At 40.0% G+C, this 13,138-nt stretch overlaps 2 protein-coding genes across 9 annotated transcripts in view; both read right to left on the bottom strand.

Moving 5' to 3' along the window:
• Nucleotides 1-303, bottom strand: part of SETX (senataxin) — a 34,967-nt gene extending 34,664 nt beyond the window's left edge. For both annotated transcript variants that reach the window (XM_026062024.1, XM_026062027.1), the window contains exon 1: nt 236-303. The gene's annotated coding sequence lies outside the window, so the exon portion shown is untranslated. The remainder of the gene's footprint in view (nt 1-235) is intronic.
• A 1,829-nt stretch (nt 304-2,132) lies between these two features.
• Nucleotides 2,133-13,021, bottom strand: TTF1 (transcription termination factor 1). Of its 7 annotated transcripts, XR_003252921.1 has the most exons (14): nt 12,952-13,019; nt 12,470-12,563; nt 11,988-12,087; nt 10,904-11,802; nt 9,611-9,855; nt 8,954-9,139; nt 7,574-7,652; nt 7,161-7,291; nt 6,388-6,613; nt 5,981-6,070; nt 5,702-5,767; nt 4,945-5,030; nt 2,913-3,156; nt 2,133-2,633 (listed from the first exon to the last, which is right to left on the bottom strand). XR_003252921.1 is itself a non-coding variant. In XM_026062235.1 (13 exons), exons 4-13 carry the CDS (start codon nt 11,788-11,790, stop codon nt 2,993-2,995), a joined length of 2,160 nt encoding a protein of 719 aa, XP_025918020.1. In that variant the 5' UTR covers nt 11,791-11,802; nt 11,988-12,087; nt 12,470-12,548; nt 12,952-13,021; the 3' UTR covers nt 2,133-2,992. The 7 variants fall into 7 exon arrangements, 6 of the variants coding, with proteins under 6 accessions (XP_025918020.1, XP_025918019.1, XP_025918021.1 ...); XM_026062235.1 differs by having other exon boundaries at nt 2,133-3,156; nt 12,470-12,548; nt 12,952-13,021; XM_026062234.1 differs by having other exon boundaries at nt 2,133-3,156; nt 12,470-12,561; nt 12,952-12,998.
• Between the last annotated feature and the right edge of the window lie 117 nt (nt 13,022-13,138).

Below are 13,138 nucleotides of genomic sequence, written 5' to 3' on the forward strand. Positions count from 1 at the left end.
GAAACAGGGAGCGAGACGGGTCTCCCGCTGCCCGACGCCGGCGGCCGCGGCCCCGCACGGGCGCTTGGTAACAGCCGCCTCGCGCTCCCCCTCTACACACGCAGGTGGGCCCGGCCGGCGGCGGCGCCTCCTCGGCGCGGGGCGCGAGGAGCCGGGAGCGGAGCGAAACGCGAGCCCGGCCGCCTCCGCGGGGCTACGGGGGGAGGGAGAGGCGGGCCGCTTCCTCGCCGCTCACCTGCTGCCGCTGCCGGCTGGCGGCGCGGCGCTACTCCTCCGCCATAGGCCGCCCGTCGCGCCGCCGCCGCCGCCGCCGCCGCGGGCCCCGCCTCAGGCCGCGCCTCCCCGTTCGCTTCCGGTCCGGCGGCGGAAGTGGGGCCGGGCTCGCTTCCGTGAGGGCGGGGAGCCGCTTTCCTGCGCCGCCAGACCCCGCCCCCGCGGCCAGGGGGCGGGGCTCTTAAAGGGCCAGGAGCGAGGGGCGCGAAGCACCTCTCTGCGGAGCCGTCGCGATGGGGAAACTGAGGCACGCAGCAATTCGGATTTTTTGAGGCGAGAAGGAAGCACAAAGCTGCATGGGGACATAACGTGTGTGTGTGTGCGGGGGGGGGGGTCAGAGTGCTGAGCACAACACTGCCAGGGGCCCTGCCCCAACAGTGGAACTAAATAACTTAAATATTAAAATGTTTCATTAAAATAATATTATTAAAATAATAATAATTTCATGTCATAGATGAAGCAGTAAGACCACTGGAAGAAGGCTTCATCTTACTTTGCCTTTTACCATGCAACTGCAACCACACTGCAGGACAGTTGATGCCAAGCATTTTGATGACGAATTGATGCTCATGAGTGGCTGCTCAGCTCCCTGCACATTTAAAAGCACTTTAGAGAAAGTTTTATTGATGCTCTGGTCTAAACCCTACCCGTAAGTGTCAATGATGAAGCAGGTTGGCTCAAGGCTTGTTCCTCAGTCCAATGCCCTGGTTTCTACATTACAGGGAAGATGCTGACCCCAGACATAGGGGGCTCTAAGGAACTGAACAGGGGCTGTTTGCTGCCTTCACCTTACCTCTGTTGCATGTTTAGGCCGTTACAGGAAAGGGGGGAAGGGGAGGGGGAGAGGAAGGCAAGTTGCCGTTTCATCTTCAGCTGCTGCCACCATAAGAGTTCTCCAACTTTGAAGTGCGTTTCAGCTGCAAACAACTCTTGTAACCCAGCTGTCTCCGTCTTTGATAACACCACAGAGTCAAGAATTTTTTTCATAACACCATTCAGGCCATTAACGTGCCATGAAAATGCTTGAAGCTACATATTTGTTTGAATCACTTAAGTTTTTAGGGGATCCCGCAGAGCTTTTTAGTCTTGAAGGAGCTGTCATGCTCTTATCTATAATGCAGCCTGCTACACAAAGCTTTGTCAATGTTCTCTCCCCCTTGCTCAGGGGAGCCTTTAAAAAAAAAAAAAAACAAGAAAAAAAACCCACTATCTCTGGAATTGCTCTGTTGTGCAGTAATGTTTTCCTTCAAAGACCTATATGAAACAACTGCCTCCTCTTCCTGAGCACCCAGGCTCCTCTATAAGCCGACTGCACAGGGAAAAGATGCTTTCTTACGCCCTCTCAAGCGCCATTGTCAGGAGGATGGGAAGCGATCAGCAAGCACCCTCCCTCGGCTTTGTCCGGCTGCTAAGTGACTGTGAACAACGATTTACCAAACTGGATGTTTCACCATTCTTTGTGTCCTCTGAATAGGGCAGGGTAAGGAACTGCTTCCCTGCTCCACGCCCAGCGACTGAAGGGAGGGCAAGCAGTCTCCTTTTTTTTTTTTTTGGCCATGTAGTGGAGGTCAGGTCTGTATTTCTCCCAAAGCAGCCACTGCAGCCGTAGCTTTGCCCCCACACTGCCTCCAGCTTGCAGTTCTTGGCCCAGCTTATTTGCTTGTCGAAAGCAGTTTCTCTACAAAAGAATCTATCAGCAAAAGTCTTTGTTAAAAAGTTTCTCTCTAAAAAGCCTCGAACAAGGCCTTTATTTTGATCCTTTAGAACTTCTCCATTTTCAATTACAATTAAGTGAAAGAAATCCTCGCTTATCTATATGAGCAACCAAAAACAACGTCACAGACAAACCCCACTCTGTACTGCTTTCTAATGCAACTTTATAGGAAATATAAACAAGCCAAACAAGTACTTTACATGCATGGTAAGATTTTTTACATTCACACTGTCAATTTACAAATAATTACTTTAGGCAAATGGTTAAAAATATCATACAAAGACAGGAGTACAATTTCCATCTTAACCCTTAGCTTCCATATTAAAACGTAGAAACTCTCCTCAGCATAATAAAAAAATATATACTGTCTATTTTCTCTCTGTATTCCAAATATTAAAAGAAAACATTCTAAATTCATCATTCTGGTTTGCATGACAATTTATAATAACGGACATAAGCCCCTTTTTTCCTGGAAGAACTGAAAAAAGAGCAACTCACATCAAAAAATGGGAATCAATTGTTCTTAAGAACATAGTATCTGAAGAAAAAAATTAATGGTTTTGCTGTTTCCCCTCAAAGCATGTGTCTGAAGATTTGTTTGAGATATCTAAAAGCAAATAGCCTTCTTCCTGGTCAAGCTTTTTTCCTTAAAAAAAGAAAAAAAAGATTTAAAATTCTTTACGCACAAAAGGTAAACAGCAGTTTCCAACTCCACAGAACACAAATGAAAGGAAAAAATACCTATTTTTGAGTCTTGCAGAAAGCAACTAGGATTCTTAAAAAAAAAGAAAAAAAATCTAAAACCAAAGATAAATTCTTAGTAACAAAAGGTGGCACAAAAGCTGTATTTACCTCAGTCTTCAATATGAAACAAGAAAAGCAGGCATGCCTATCTTTGCTTTTTCCATTATTTCAGTTTGTATACCTGCAGTTGTTGATCTGTGTCCACTTTCAACCAGATCCATTTTGCATCTTAAATATGCAGATTAGGAGTTGTTAAGGCAATCAGTTATCACTCTCTTCACTGGAGTCAAAAATTTCACTGAGCTGGAAAACCTTTTTCTGTTCGCTGGCTGTTGAACTGTCAGAACTAAGGTGCTTCTTTTTCCTTTTTTGCAACTTTTCTTCAAGTTCTGGAAGTTTCTCATCATAAAGATAATCAATAATTTCTTTGGGAAAAAAAAGTATTCTTAATTGAATCTTGGCCTTCTCAGGAATAAACAATGTTTCTAACTACAGTTTAAGTTACAATCATTTTGACCTTCCCCCCACCCTTTCTGGTTTGGTGAAATACACATAAATACATTTCCTAATCCATAACAAGACAACTTGTTAAAAATGATATTCATGATCTAACTTTTTACAAACAGAGAAACTGCTACAAAAGGAGAGGAACTGAAATAACTCCGAGTATGAGGCAATTACCAAGTTAGAAGCTATGAGTCCTGATTCCACATTTTGTTCTCTAACCTTGCATATTTTATCTATATCTAATAATAACGGCAACATGTGCTTTCTTATTTAACACTGTAACACTTTTAGATGAGGGACACAATAAAATGGCAAAGAACTAGGGATCCCAAATCCTTTCACCAACAGTCCAGGATTCACAAGGTAAGATTACATAGCCTCTATACATCATCTCATGCACATCCGAACAGGTATAGCAATATTTTAGAAGTAGTTTTGTTAAACCCCAAGTGTTTTATAACCTATGATACAAAAGTGCAACATAAGTTTATAGTACTGTATCACAAAATGCATCAGTAACATGCATGTCATGATGAGAATCCAAGGTTTTCATAACCTTTTAACAAAGCTATAAAAAAAAAAAATATGTAAAAAAAGTCAGCACAGGATATGACATTCATCTACTCTAATATGCTTAAATGATCAAGGTTCAAACTGATTACCAGCAGCATTTGGTAGCATAAAAACGCTGCCTTATGGATATTCTGGTTTCAGTTATAGAAATATCTAGGTGTTAGAAGTTGCAGGGGTGCTCTTGAAAAGGTAAATTGAGTGCAAATAATGCAGTTGTATCTGCCTGGATTTGCAGGAAGAAATGCAACTGCTCAGAGATGAGACATGGCCATTATCTAAACAGAGGCCGATTCAATACTGAGGGGTAACGTTTGGTTAGTACCGTTAACAATTCCATTGCTCTTCAAGCACTTCAGGAGAAAAGAGAAGTATGAGAAGAGTTAAAAAAAATCCACATAGGGATATATCCTTTTGGCACATAAATAAGAGGATTTAAAAACAAAAACAAACTAAACTAAACAAAAAAAAAAAAAARAACCCACACACACCACACACACACAATTTCTCCCTAGATTAACTCAAGAAAGATGCATCCAAATCAAAGTCTAGTGGAACATCTGAACCACATCCTGACCCTGAGGACAGCCAGACTCAAGAGGCAAGAATAGCTAGTCTACATAGCTAAAACAATACTCCTGAATCCCTGAGAAAGAAACCCAACCAGCATGTATGATCATATTTTGGGTGTCTAGAGAAAACAGGAACTCACTGGCATAAATTTTGTCAGTGTTAATTGAAAAAAATACCACTATTCCATGGTAATCATATTGACTAGAGGGTAGATTGGGCAAATACATATATACAAAGATATACTAAAAAGCCCAGTAGTAAAATTTTCAAAGCCAAAGTACTAAAGAGAGGAGATTGCTAAGTACTGCATGAAGAATCTACTGAAAGTGTACTAAGTGCACCCCTCCGCAAAAAAACACATAGAAAAAAAAAACCAACAAAAACACACACACACACACATCAAGAGAGTATTCAGTAAAATAAGTATAAAGCTTGTGATTTTAGCCAATTTACTTAGAGGAAAGCTAACCGAGTTGAATATTTAGGAGTGGTATATTTACCCACTTAAGATTCAAACAAAAACCCTGCTTTAAGGAATACATAAAAATAGCGGGGATACTGACCAGGAAAAGTCTTTTTTTGCCAAGAAGGGACACAGGAGACCTTTAGCTTGTAAAATTTGGCTTGAACATAGGCTCTAGGGACATCTCTGAAAAGAGAAGCATTCAAAGAATTAGTGGATGCAACAAACAAAGTCTCTGTGTTACTCAGTTATCCATTCATGAGAATAACTCCAGTCAAACAATCTGTTAGTTTTAAGTAGAAAGGACAGATTTGAAATCCTAATAAAAAGTCTGCCAAGACAGCAATTCTCCTTAAAACTAAGCACCTAAAACTAGCTTGATATTATGCATATTTATTACATGTTTAATAATAAGAAACAGTAGATGAAATATACTATGGAAAAAGTGCTGTATATAAAGCAATAACAATATTGGTAATTTCATATTCAACACGTATTCTGGTTGGAAGACTACCACGTTACATTCCGCATTCCAATAATTATCCATTTTGCTATTTGTTGACTAACACTTGAAAAAGTCTTTGTTAAAGACTTTAGCACAGAGTACATAACAGTTCTCATATGTAGAAAACACTGTTAAGACCACAAGAATTGTTAGAAGTGGTTAAAAATACGTTTCAGCACTGATGGGTACGGTTCATTGTTCAGTACTACACAAGGATATACAGCTGTGCGTTACCAAAGTAACTTTTTTTATGACCGCAAATGCCTAGACATATGGATTCTCTTGTGGCGTTTAAGACAGGCTGCCTCAATTATGCGTTGTATCTGAATGAAAAGAAAAAAAAAGTTTTTACCCAATAGCATTACTGAGTTCTTCCCAGTTTACTTCATTAGCATCCTCCACTTTCATTTCATACAACCTGAGAACGTAATACAGGAGAAATTTGTAGACAGAATTCAAGAACTAATTTGATAATGTTGACTTCTCCCCCCAGTCAAAAGCCACAGGACATTTTGTCCAAAAGAAAGTGTGTCTGTGAAATTAGTATAAAACTTTCTCAAACAGTAAGCTTTCATAAACACAACTTATAACAATAGGAGATGCAAAACATTACATTAACTTTGAAAGATACCTTTTAATAAGATTGATTTTGGCCTGTAATCCTTTGGTCCCCTTGTATAACTGCTGCCCTTTGGTCATCTTGCTTGTTAAAATTGAAGTCCTTTGAAAACAGACAAAAACGTATGTTTTTTCAGGAAATTCCAAGCACCAAAAGGAAGAGACTTTAAGGTGGCACTGCTGCCACAGAGAAGCCACAATCAAGCTTCAAGATCACAGCAAAGAGAAAATTTACCACAGCTAGCAAAGTTATTTGTCTCTTAGACACATAGATGCATTTGCAACACCTCTTCCGTAGTCTACAACCTGTTACCAATCTTACCAGCAAACATCATGGTACAATCAGTTTTACAAAATGAAGTCAGACAAATACTTCCCAGAACGCATTTTTTGATATCTAAATCTAGTATAAAACCTTACCATTTCTGTTTACACTGCCTCCAATATCTAGTTCCCACTTTAGCTTCAATCTCAGTCCATGGTAATTTCTGGTAGAGTTTTTCACGGTCAATTGAGAGATTTCTACGTGACTTTTCTGATGATGAAGATTTCTCATCTTCCAATTTTGATCTTTTCGTAATCACCTCCTCCACTGCACGCATTAACTTCCGTGTTTCTTCCTTAGTCCAAGGACCATAATTAATAGCTAAAATTAAAAAAAAAAAAAATCATGGCTAAGGCAGAATTTATCATAAATGATAAGAAAAAAAAGTAATACAAATTGAAATATTTGCATTTTTTAACTCATATTTACTGGATCAGTTTCTTAACATGCTTCCCAAAAGTTCTTCTGCATCCCAGAGACTTGAGAGGGTCAGTTCAGCCCAGTGACTACAGAACAGCCCTGGTTCCAAGTAGGAATTTCTATTTTAACACCTGACTGCCAAATTCTTCTCCCCCCACTCCCATGATATGTCTGTCAAGGTATTAGTTCCATTAATAAAGAACTGAATTTGTCCTGCTTCATTTCTCTCCCCTATTAGAAATTGTTCTCATTACTTCCAAATGAAAATGCAAACAACAGCCTAGAAAAGAAAACTACAATCAATAAAAAAGAAAAAAAAAGACACACAGACAAAAGCACACACACTTCAGAATTTTTTTCCAAAGTTTAGGACACATACAACACACAATTAAAATAACTGCTCAAATTGCAATATACAAAATGAATTGTTATTTTTAAAATTACTTACCAGACTTGATTTCAGAGTATTTCATAGCAACTGAGAGGTTAGAACGAGACATCATCTCAGAAATCTTCTTCCAATCATTGCCATGTATAGCATAGTACTTCTTTAATTTTTCTTTTTCATCCTTAGTATACCTAGTAGAAGAAATGGGACAGCTTCAGCTGCAAATTCAAAATGCTCCAATATCTTAAAAGCAGCATACATTTCAATGTTACTTATCACTACCTTTCCAGGTCACATTTCAATACAGAGGAATTGATAAAAACTGGTCAGGAAAAAAAAAAAAAGAACTGTCAATTAAATCACAGTAACTGGCACAAATAGGAGAGATGATCTTAATCTGTATCCTTTAATGTACAAATAAACATCAGAGACTGGTATTAAGCCTCAGGAACTACATAAAATTACTTGCTTACCTCCCTTTATAATTATTTGGGTCAAATATCTTCCTTGCTCGATAATATATCAGTCTCCAGGGTCGTGGAATGCCCTCAGCTGGAAGACACATGATCCATTGTTAAGAAACATTTTTCACAGCGAAAAGACCACTTAAAAAAACCAAACCCACAACATACATTTTCATGAATGCTATCAACGAAACATTCTCTCCATTCAAGAGCATGTATGTTACAACACTTCCAAAATTGCATAGGAAATAGCCTGAACAGAAACCTCCTGAACAGTTTCAAAGATGTAATTGTTATGTTTGTGGTAAGCAAAAAATAACTGCAATTGTGAATGCTGTCAGGTAGCAGATAATCGTGTGTGTATGCATATGTGTAGGTACGTACCCAAAGCTAAACTTTAGAACTCTCAAGCACAAGCCTGCTGCTTGCTAGCTACAACTGGTAGGGCTGGTTGTAAATTTTGATAACACTTGGACTAAATGTAAATTATATGTATTGAATCCTCCAGGTAATAAAGAGATATGAGGCACAGCCACCAATTAGGAAGCTGATCACATACTCTGCTTCTGCATATAGACCCTTTAGATTGGGAAAACCAGGGGCTGGGGGCATCCAGTAAAAAGAAAGTGAAGATCCTGGCTGAAGGAAAGATCCTGAAAGCGGGGAAAGATCCACAGATACAAATGCCAAATCCACTATGAGCTGTGATTTACTCTGTCTTGCTGTGACAATGATACAGAATAAACAGAATGGAAAGCCACTTGAGAAAGCACACTGAGTAGATTCAGACAGGTTTCGAGAGGAACGTTTGCTATTTGAAACATTGAAGTGTTCTAGTCATATGAGGGAGAAGCCTAACAATTAAAATGAGGATAGAGAAAGAGAAGAGATTGTTCCTCTTGCAAACAGAAGCTTAGTAGTTAAAACTTTGCCTTCCTCATATCTTGGAAAACTAACTACTTTGGCTAGTGACCTAATTTCTTTAGGCAGTCACTGGTCCTGAACCTGCCATCAATTTACATGCTCTAAGAATAGTTGACAATTTCAGACAGGACTTAATCATACCTCCCATTAATAAATCACTAAGCTTAGTTATTGCCTAGTGAATCAGGCTCCTTAAATCATAATACCCAACTACAAGTTTAAAAATCTGCAGCTGATCATGATGAAATTTTAATCTCTAACCTCTTCATAACTGAGGATAAATCATGAAAATAGTATACAATACAGACTAACAACTACATAATCTCAGCAGCATGTTCCTTTTTTTGCCAGATTTGCAACATTAGTGCTTTTCAATAAAAAAATGTTTTTTAGAAAACATATAGCGATATCACCAGGTTGTGGAACACAACATCCAGCTATTTTAAAAGGAACTTGAATACTTACCAATTTTCCCACAGAAAAGAAACTCTGCTTTTAGGCGATTAATAGTTTCTTTCTCTTCTGGATACCTAGAGGTAAACAGGAGTTTTTCAGCATTCTCTATTCCAGTAAGTGATAAGAACTCTTCAACATTTTTCCTGATTTGATCGTTTTCCTTCTGGGAAAATCTGCCAAACCTGATAGCAATACCTAAAAATATACAAAAGTTTTTTAAAAAACAAAAACAAAACAAAAAAACCCCCCAAGCCTTAGGTACCATCTCTTCTGCATTGCATTTCAAGTTTACAGAAACTTTTTGGCAAACATATAATGAAAGTTCAATGAATTTAAAAGGTAAAAAAGCAAACCAAAGTGGGATAAAACAAGAGCTGGGAGCAGGTAATTTACACATAGACTTTGGACTGTAATTTGTGGAGGTAGCAGATGCTACAAAAGCAGAAAAAGCATGTCCATTGAAATTAAATATATGACAAAGAGAGCCTATTAAGATACTATCTGTTTTATGCACATATGCCCGTTGCTAGATAATTCAAACTACTGTCACTCACTTGGAATTGGACTGAGTAAGACATGACAGAAAAACAAGCTATTTCTCCTCTGTCAAAATATTATCGCAGCTCCCCATTCTTCCCTCACTGGAGCATTCTTATGAAGGCTCACCTTGTTTTTTAAAATGTTTAAACCTTGTTAAGTCTCTTCCAGCCATCTTCCTGATTGAACTATCTGACATTTTCCTCACATGAGGAATAAACTCTTCAAGTTCTTGTTTTGCAGTATCCAAATCCATGACTGAAAACATGCTAGAGTCCGGGCCATCTTCATCATCCAGTTCATCAGAGGCTACATTTTCAGTAAAGGAATTCTTCTGGTCTTCCTCTCTATTTGATGTTTTAGGTTCTGGTGTCCTGATAATAACAACAACAACAATAACAACAACGCCACCACCATACTACTAGAGCTCCAATACAGAGATTTTATTAGTATCTCTATAATTAAAAGAATGAACACGTTCATTAAGGAATAAGAAATTCTATCCCACACATTGTCCCCCTGTATTTCCAACCTTTTAAAATAGGTATCATTTATTATGACATTTCAGTACTTACAATATTCAAAAAGTTTGCCGGGGTTATGAGAACCCCCACTTTCCCACAGAACTGTCACATACGGATATACAAAAGAAACAACGCCTCTTGTTACCAGCAGCAACACAGAACTTTTCCATATGTCTCTTGCTAGTGCTCATTATTGGTAAGAGCAAAAGACTACTTTTAACATTATTTTTCATTAAGTAACAGTTTTGGTCCATTAAACTTGAAAAAGGATTAACTTCAAATTCTGAGTCTGTCATCACAATATATAATAGCATATAGACAAGTGGAATTCTGCATATAGATTTTACCTGAGAGAAATGACACTTTGTAACTGTGAAACACCTGAACAATTTTTGTGTGGTTTTTTTTTTTTAAACTTTATTCATTCTTGGTAAAGTTATGGGTTCTAGATGCTGTAAAAGCACCAAGAGCTATTTACATGAGCATTTGTTTGCATTGAATTTTAAGTTTCTTAATTCAGCTTACTAATTGTTTGATAAAAATGCATAATAAAGATCAAATTTAACAACTGGAATCCCCTTTTTTTACTAAACATGGATTGCTTGCACATGAATTGGTTCTATACCTACAGTTTTCAAATGGGAGGATGGATTTTTTTTTAATTCTACATTGAAGGTAATGGTACTGCACTCTTGCAAGCTTCCATTATGTTTCAGTGCAATAACTAAGAATCAAGTTCTACAAGTAGGTCTGTATGGAATCTCAACTTACAGTTTAGTTTTTGGAAGCCTTTTTTTTTTTTTTTAATAGACACAATACAGACTAGAAAAAAATGTGGGACTTGGATAGTGTGATGTAAACATTTGGGGGGTGGGAAGGAAAAAAAATCCAAACTTACATTATCTCCGATTCTGAAGAACTTTCTTCCATGACTATGCTACTGCTTTTAATCTTTCGAATGCGCTTTGGAGTTTTTCTAAAAGAATGATCAGCTTTTTCAGTAGGCTTAGAAAGCTTAGCAGGTGCTTCCGTAGGATCTTCGATCGAGGCAGGAGAAGCAATATAGTCAGCATCTTCATGGGACTGCTGGGACATTGTCACACTGCTGTTTTCTGTAGGTAATGCCAACACTGTGTCTTCTTCCTCTTGTGTATTTTGTTCTGGAGATGACAAGAATGACTGATTAACCATTACGTCTGTGCCTTCTTCTGTATCTTGGGTGATACTGCGTTTTCTCTTCTTCTTCTTTTTTGACCTTTTACTGTCATTTTTACCATATGTTTCTGAGGTAGGTAGCTCACTTACCTCATCCTTTTCTGGTGATTTTTCCTTTCTTTTCTTCTTAGCAGACTTTTTTACATAATCAGTCTCATTCTCCTGATAGCTCTCAATATTATCTTGATGTACTTCAACACAAATTGCATCACTGGGCCCATCTGCACTATCATCACGTTTCCGCTTCTTTTTTTTCTTTTTCTTTGGGGAACCATCCAGTACAGTTTCATTACTAATTTTATCTTCCAGCCCTGCACAGAAGTTATCTAACAAAGGCTGTTCCTGCTCTCCCTCATTCTTCTTTTTCTTTTTCTTCTTCTTCTTTTTACAGTTTTCACTGCTCTGCACAGCTTGATCTTCAAAAAGGATTGGAGAGGCATGGCTACACTCTGCATTTTGCATGCTTTCTTTTTCTTCACTTTCATGTTTCTTATTGTGTTTGTGTTTTTTCTTTTTCTTCTTGAGAGAATCCCAAACTTGAAAATCATCTGCACTTGCTTTTTCTGTCATATTTTTTCTTACCTTTAATAAAAGATATGGGCTTTATTGAAGCGCTATAATTTAAGAACTTCATGAAAAAGGATAGTACTTTGGTAAATCGTACTAACACCATTATGTATAGTTACAAGGTAAGCAAAGAAAAAAAAGTTTATATAAAACTACCTTGGAGTTATTCAATATTTTCTAAGAAACGTAAATATACTTGCTTTTCAACGCAGCTAATTTTGTAAAGTGACTAGGTAAAAGCGACGTCTTCTTCATCAAACAGATGTGCATCACAGCTGTATTCAGACTTAAATTGCCTTCCTACAATAACAAAGATACACTTCAATAACTATTAGCTTTAAGTTGACTTTGGATAACTAAGCAAAGGTAGACAGCTAATTCAACTTTGCTTCCAGCATTAAAGTAGTAACAAGATAAAATAGTAAAGAAATATTAAATAAAGCAGCACTAACAGCCAAATTCTCTTGTCAGGAACTTCTGACTGGCTTTGCCTATATTCAGTGGTCCAAGCCTAGCCACAACCCACTAGCTTGAACTGACCATTTGTTAACCAGAATAAACCCATTCCTGAAAACTACAGAGTTTAACAGAGCACACAGGAAGCATTTTTAGTGGATTTTCTACGGCTGACACATAGAGAACATTTGCAAGCCAACAGCCCATCACCCCAGAAATACAACACCTTGATTTTCACATCCCCAAATCAGTTTCCAGCGCTGACCAGTACAAGGCATTAACTCCGCACCGCCGCAGGGAAGAAGCTGCACACGAAAGCTCTCGAGATAAACACCAAACCCCACGTTACAATCCAGTAATCGCGCCACGCTGCGCAGGCAGCCACGCTGCGGACCACGAGGCGACGCCGAGCCCCTGAGGGGACACGTGCCGCCGCAGCCGGGCCCTGCGATAGCGCCCCGGGGCCCGCCCGCGCCAGCCTCCCCTCCGGGGCTGCCGGGGCACCCAGAGCCGCCACAGGCCTCCCGGCGGCGGGGCGGGCCTCGCCGGGGAGGCCGCGCTCCCCTCCCCTCCGGGCCCAGCGCCCTCCCCGCCGGCCGCTTCCTCACCGGGGCAGCGCGCCCGCCGCCCAGCGGCCCTCCCCGCCGCCCTCCCCAGGATAACAGCCGCCCGCCGCCGGGATAACGCCCGTCCGCCCGCCCGCCGCACCTCGCCGCCACACGCGCTCCGCACGGCGTCCGCCCGCAATGGCGTCCCCCTACGCCCTCCTACCAGAGCCGCTCCGTTCCCCCTCCCCCGGCCCCTCCTAGCGGAAGCGCGCCCGCCCGGACCTGTCAAAGCCCCGGACCCAACGGCGGGCTCCGCCGTTGCTAGGAGACGGGGCTGGCGGGGCACG

This window comes from Apteryx rowi, unplaced genomic scaffold, assembly GCF_003343035.1.
Source record: "Apteryx rowi isolate R43461 unplaced genomic scaffold, aptRow1 scaffold_19, whole genome shotgun sequence".
Lineage (NCBI taxonomy): Eukaryota > Metazoa > Chordata > Aves > Apterygiformes > Apterygidae > Apteryx > Apteryx rowi.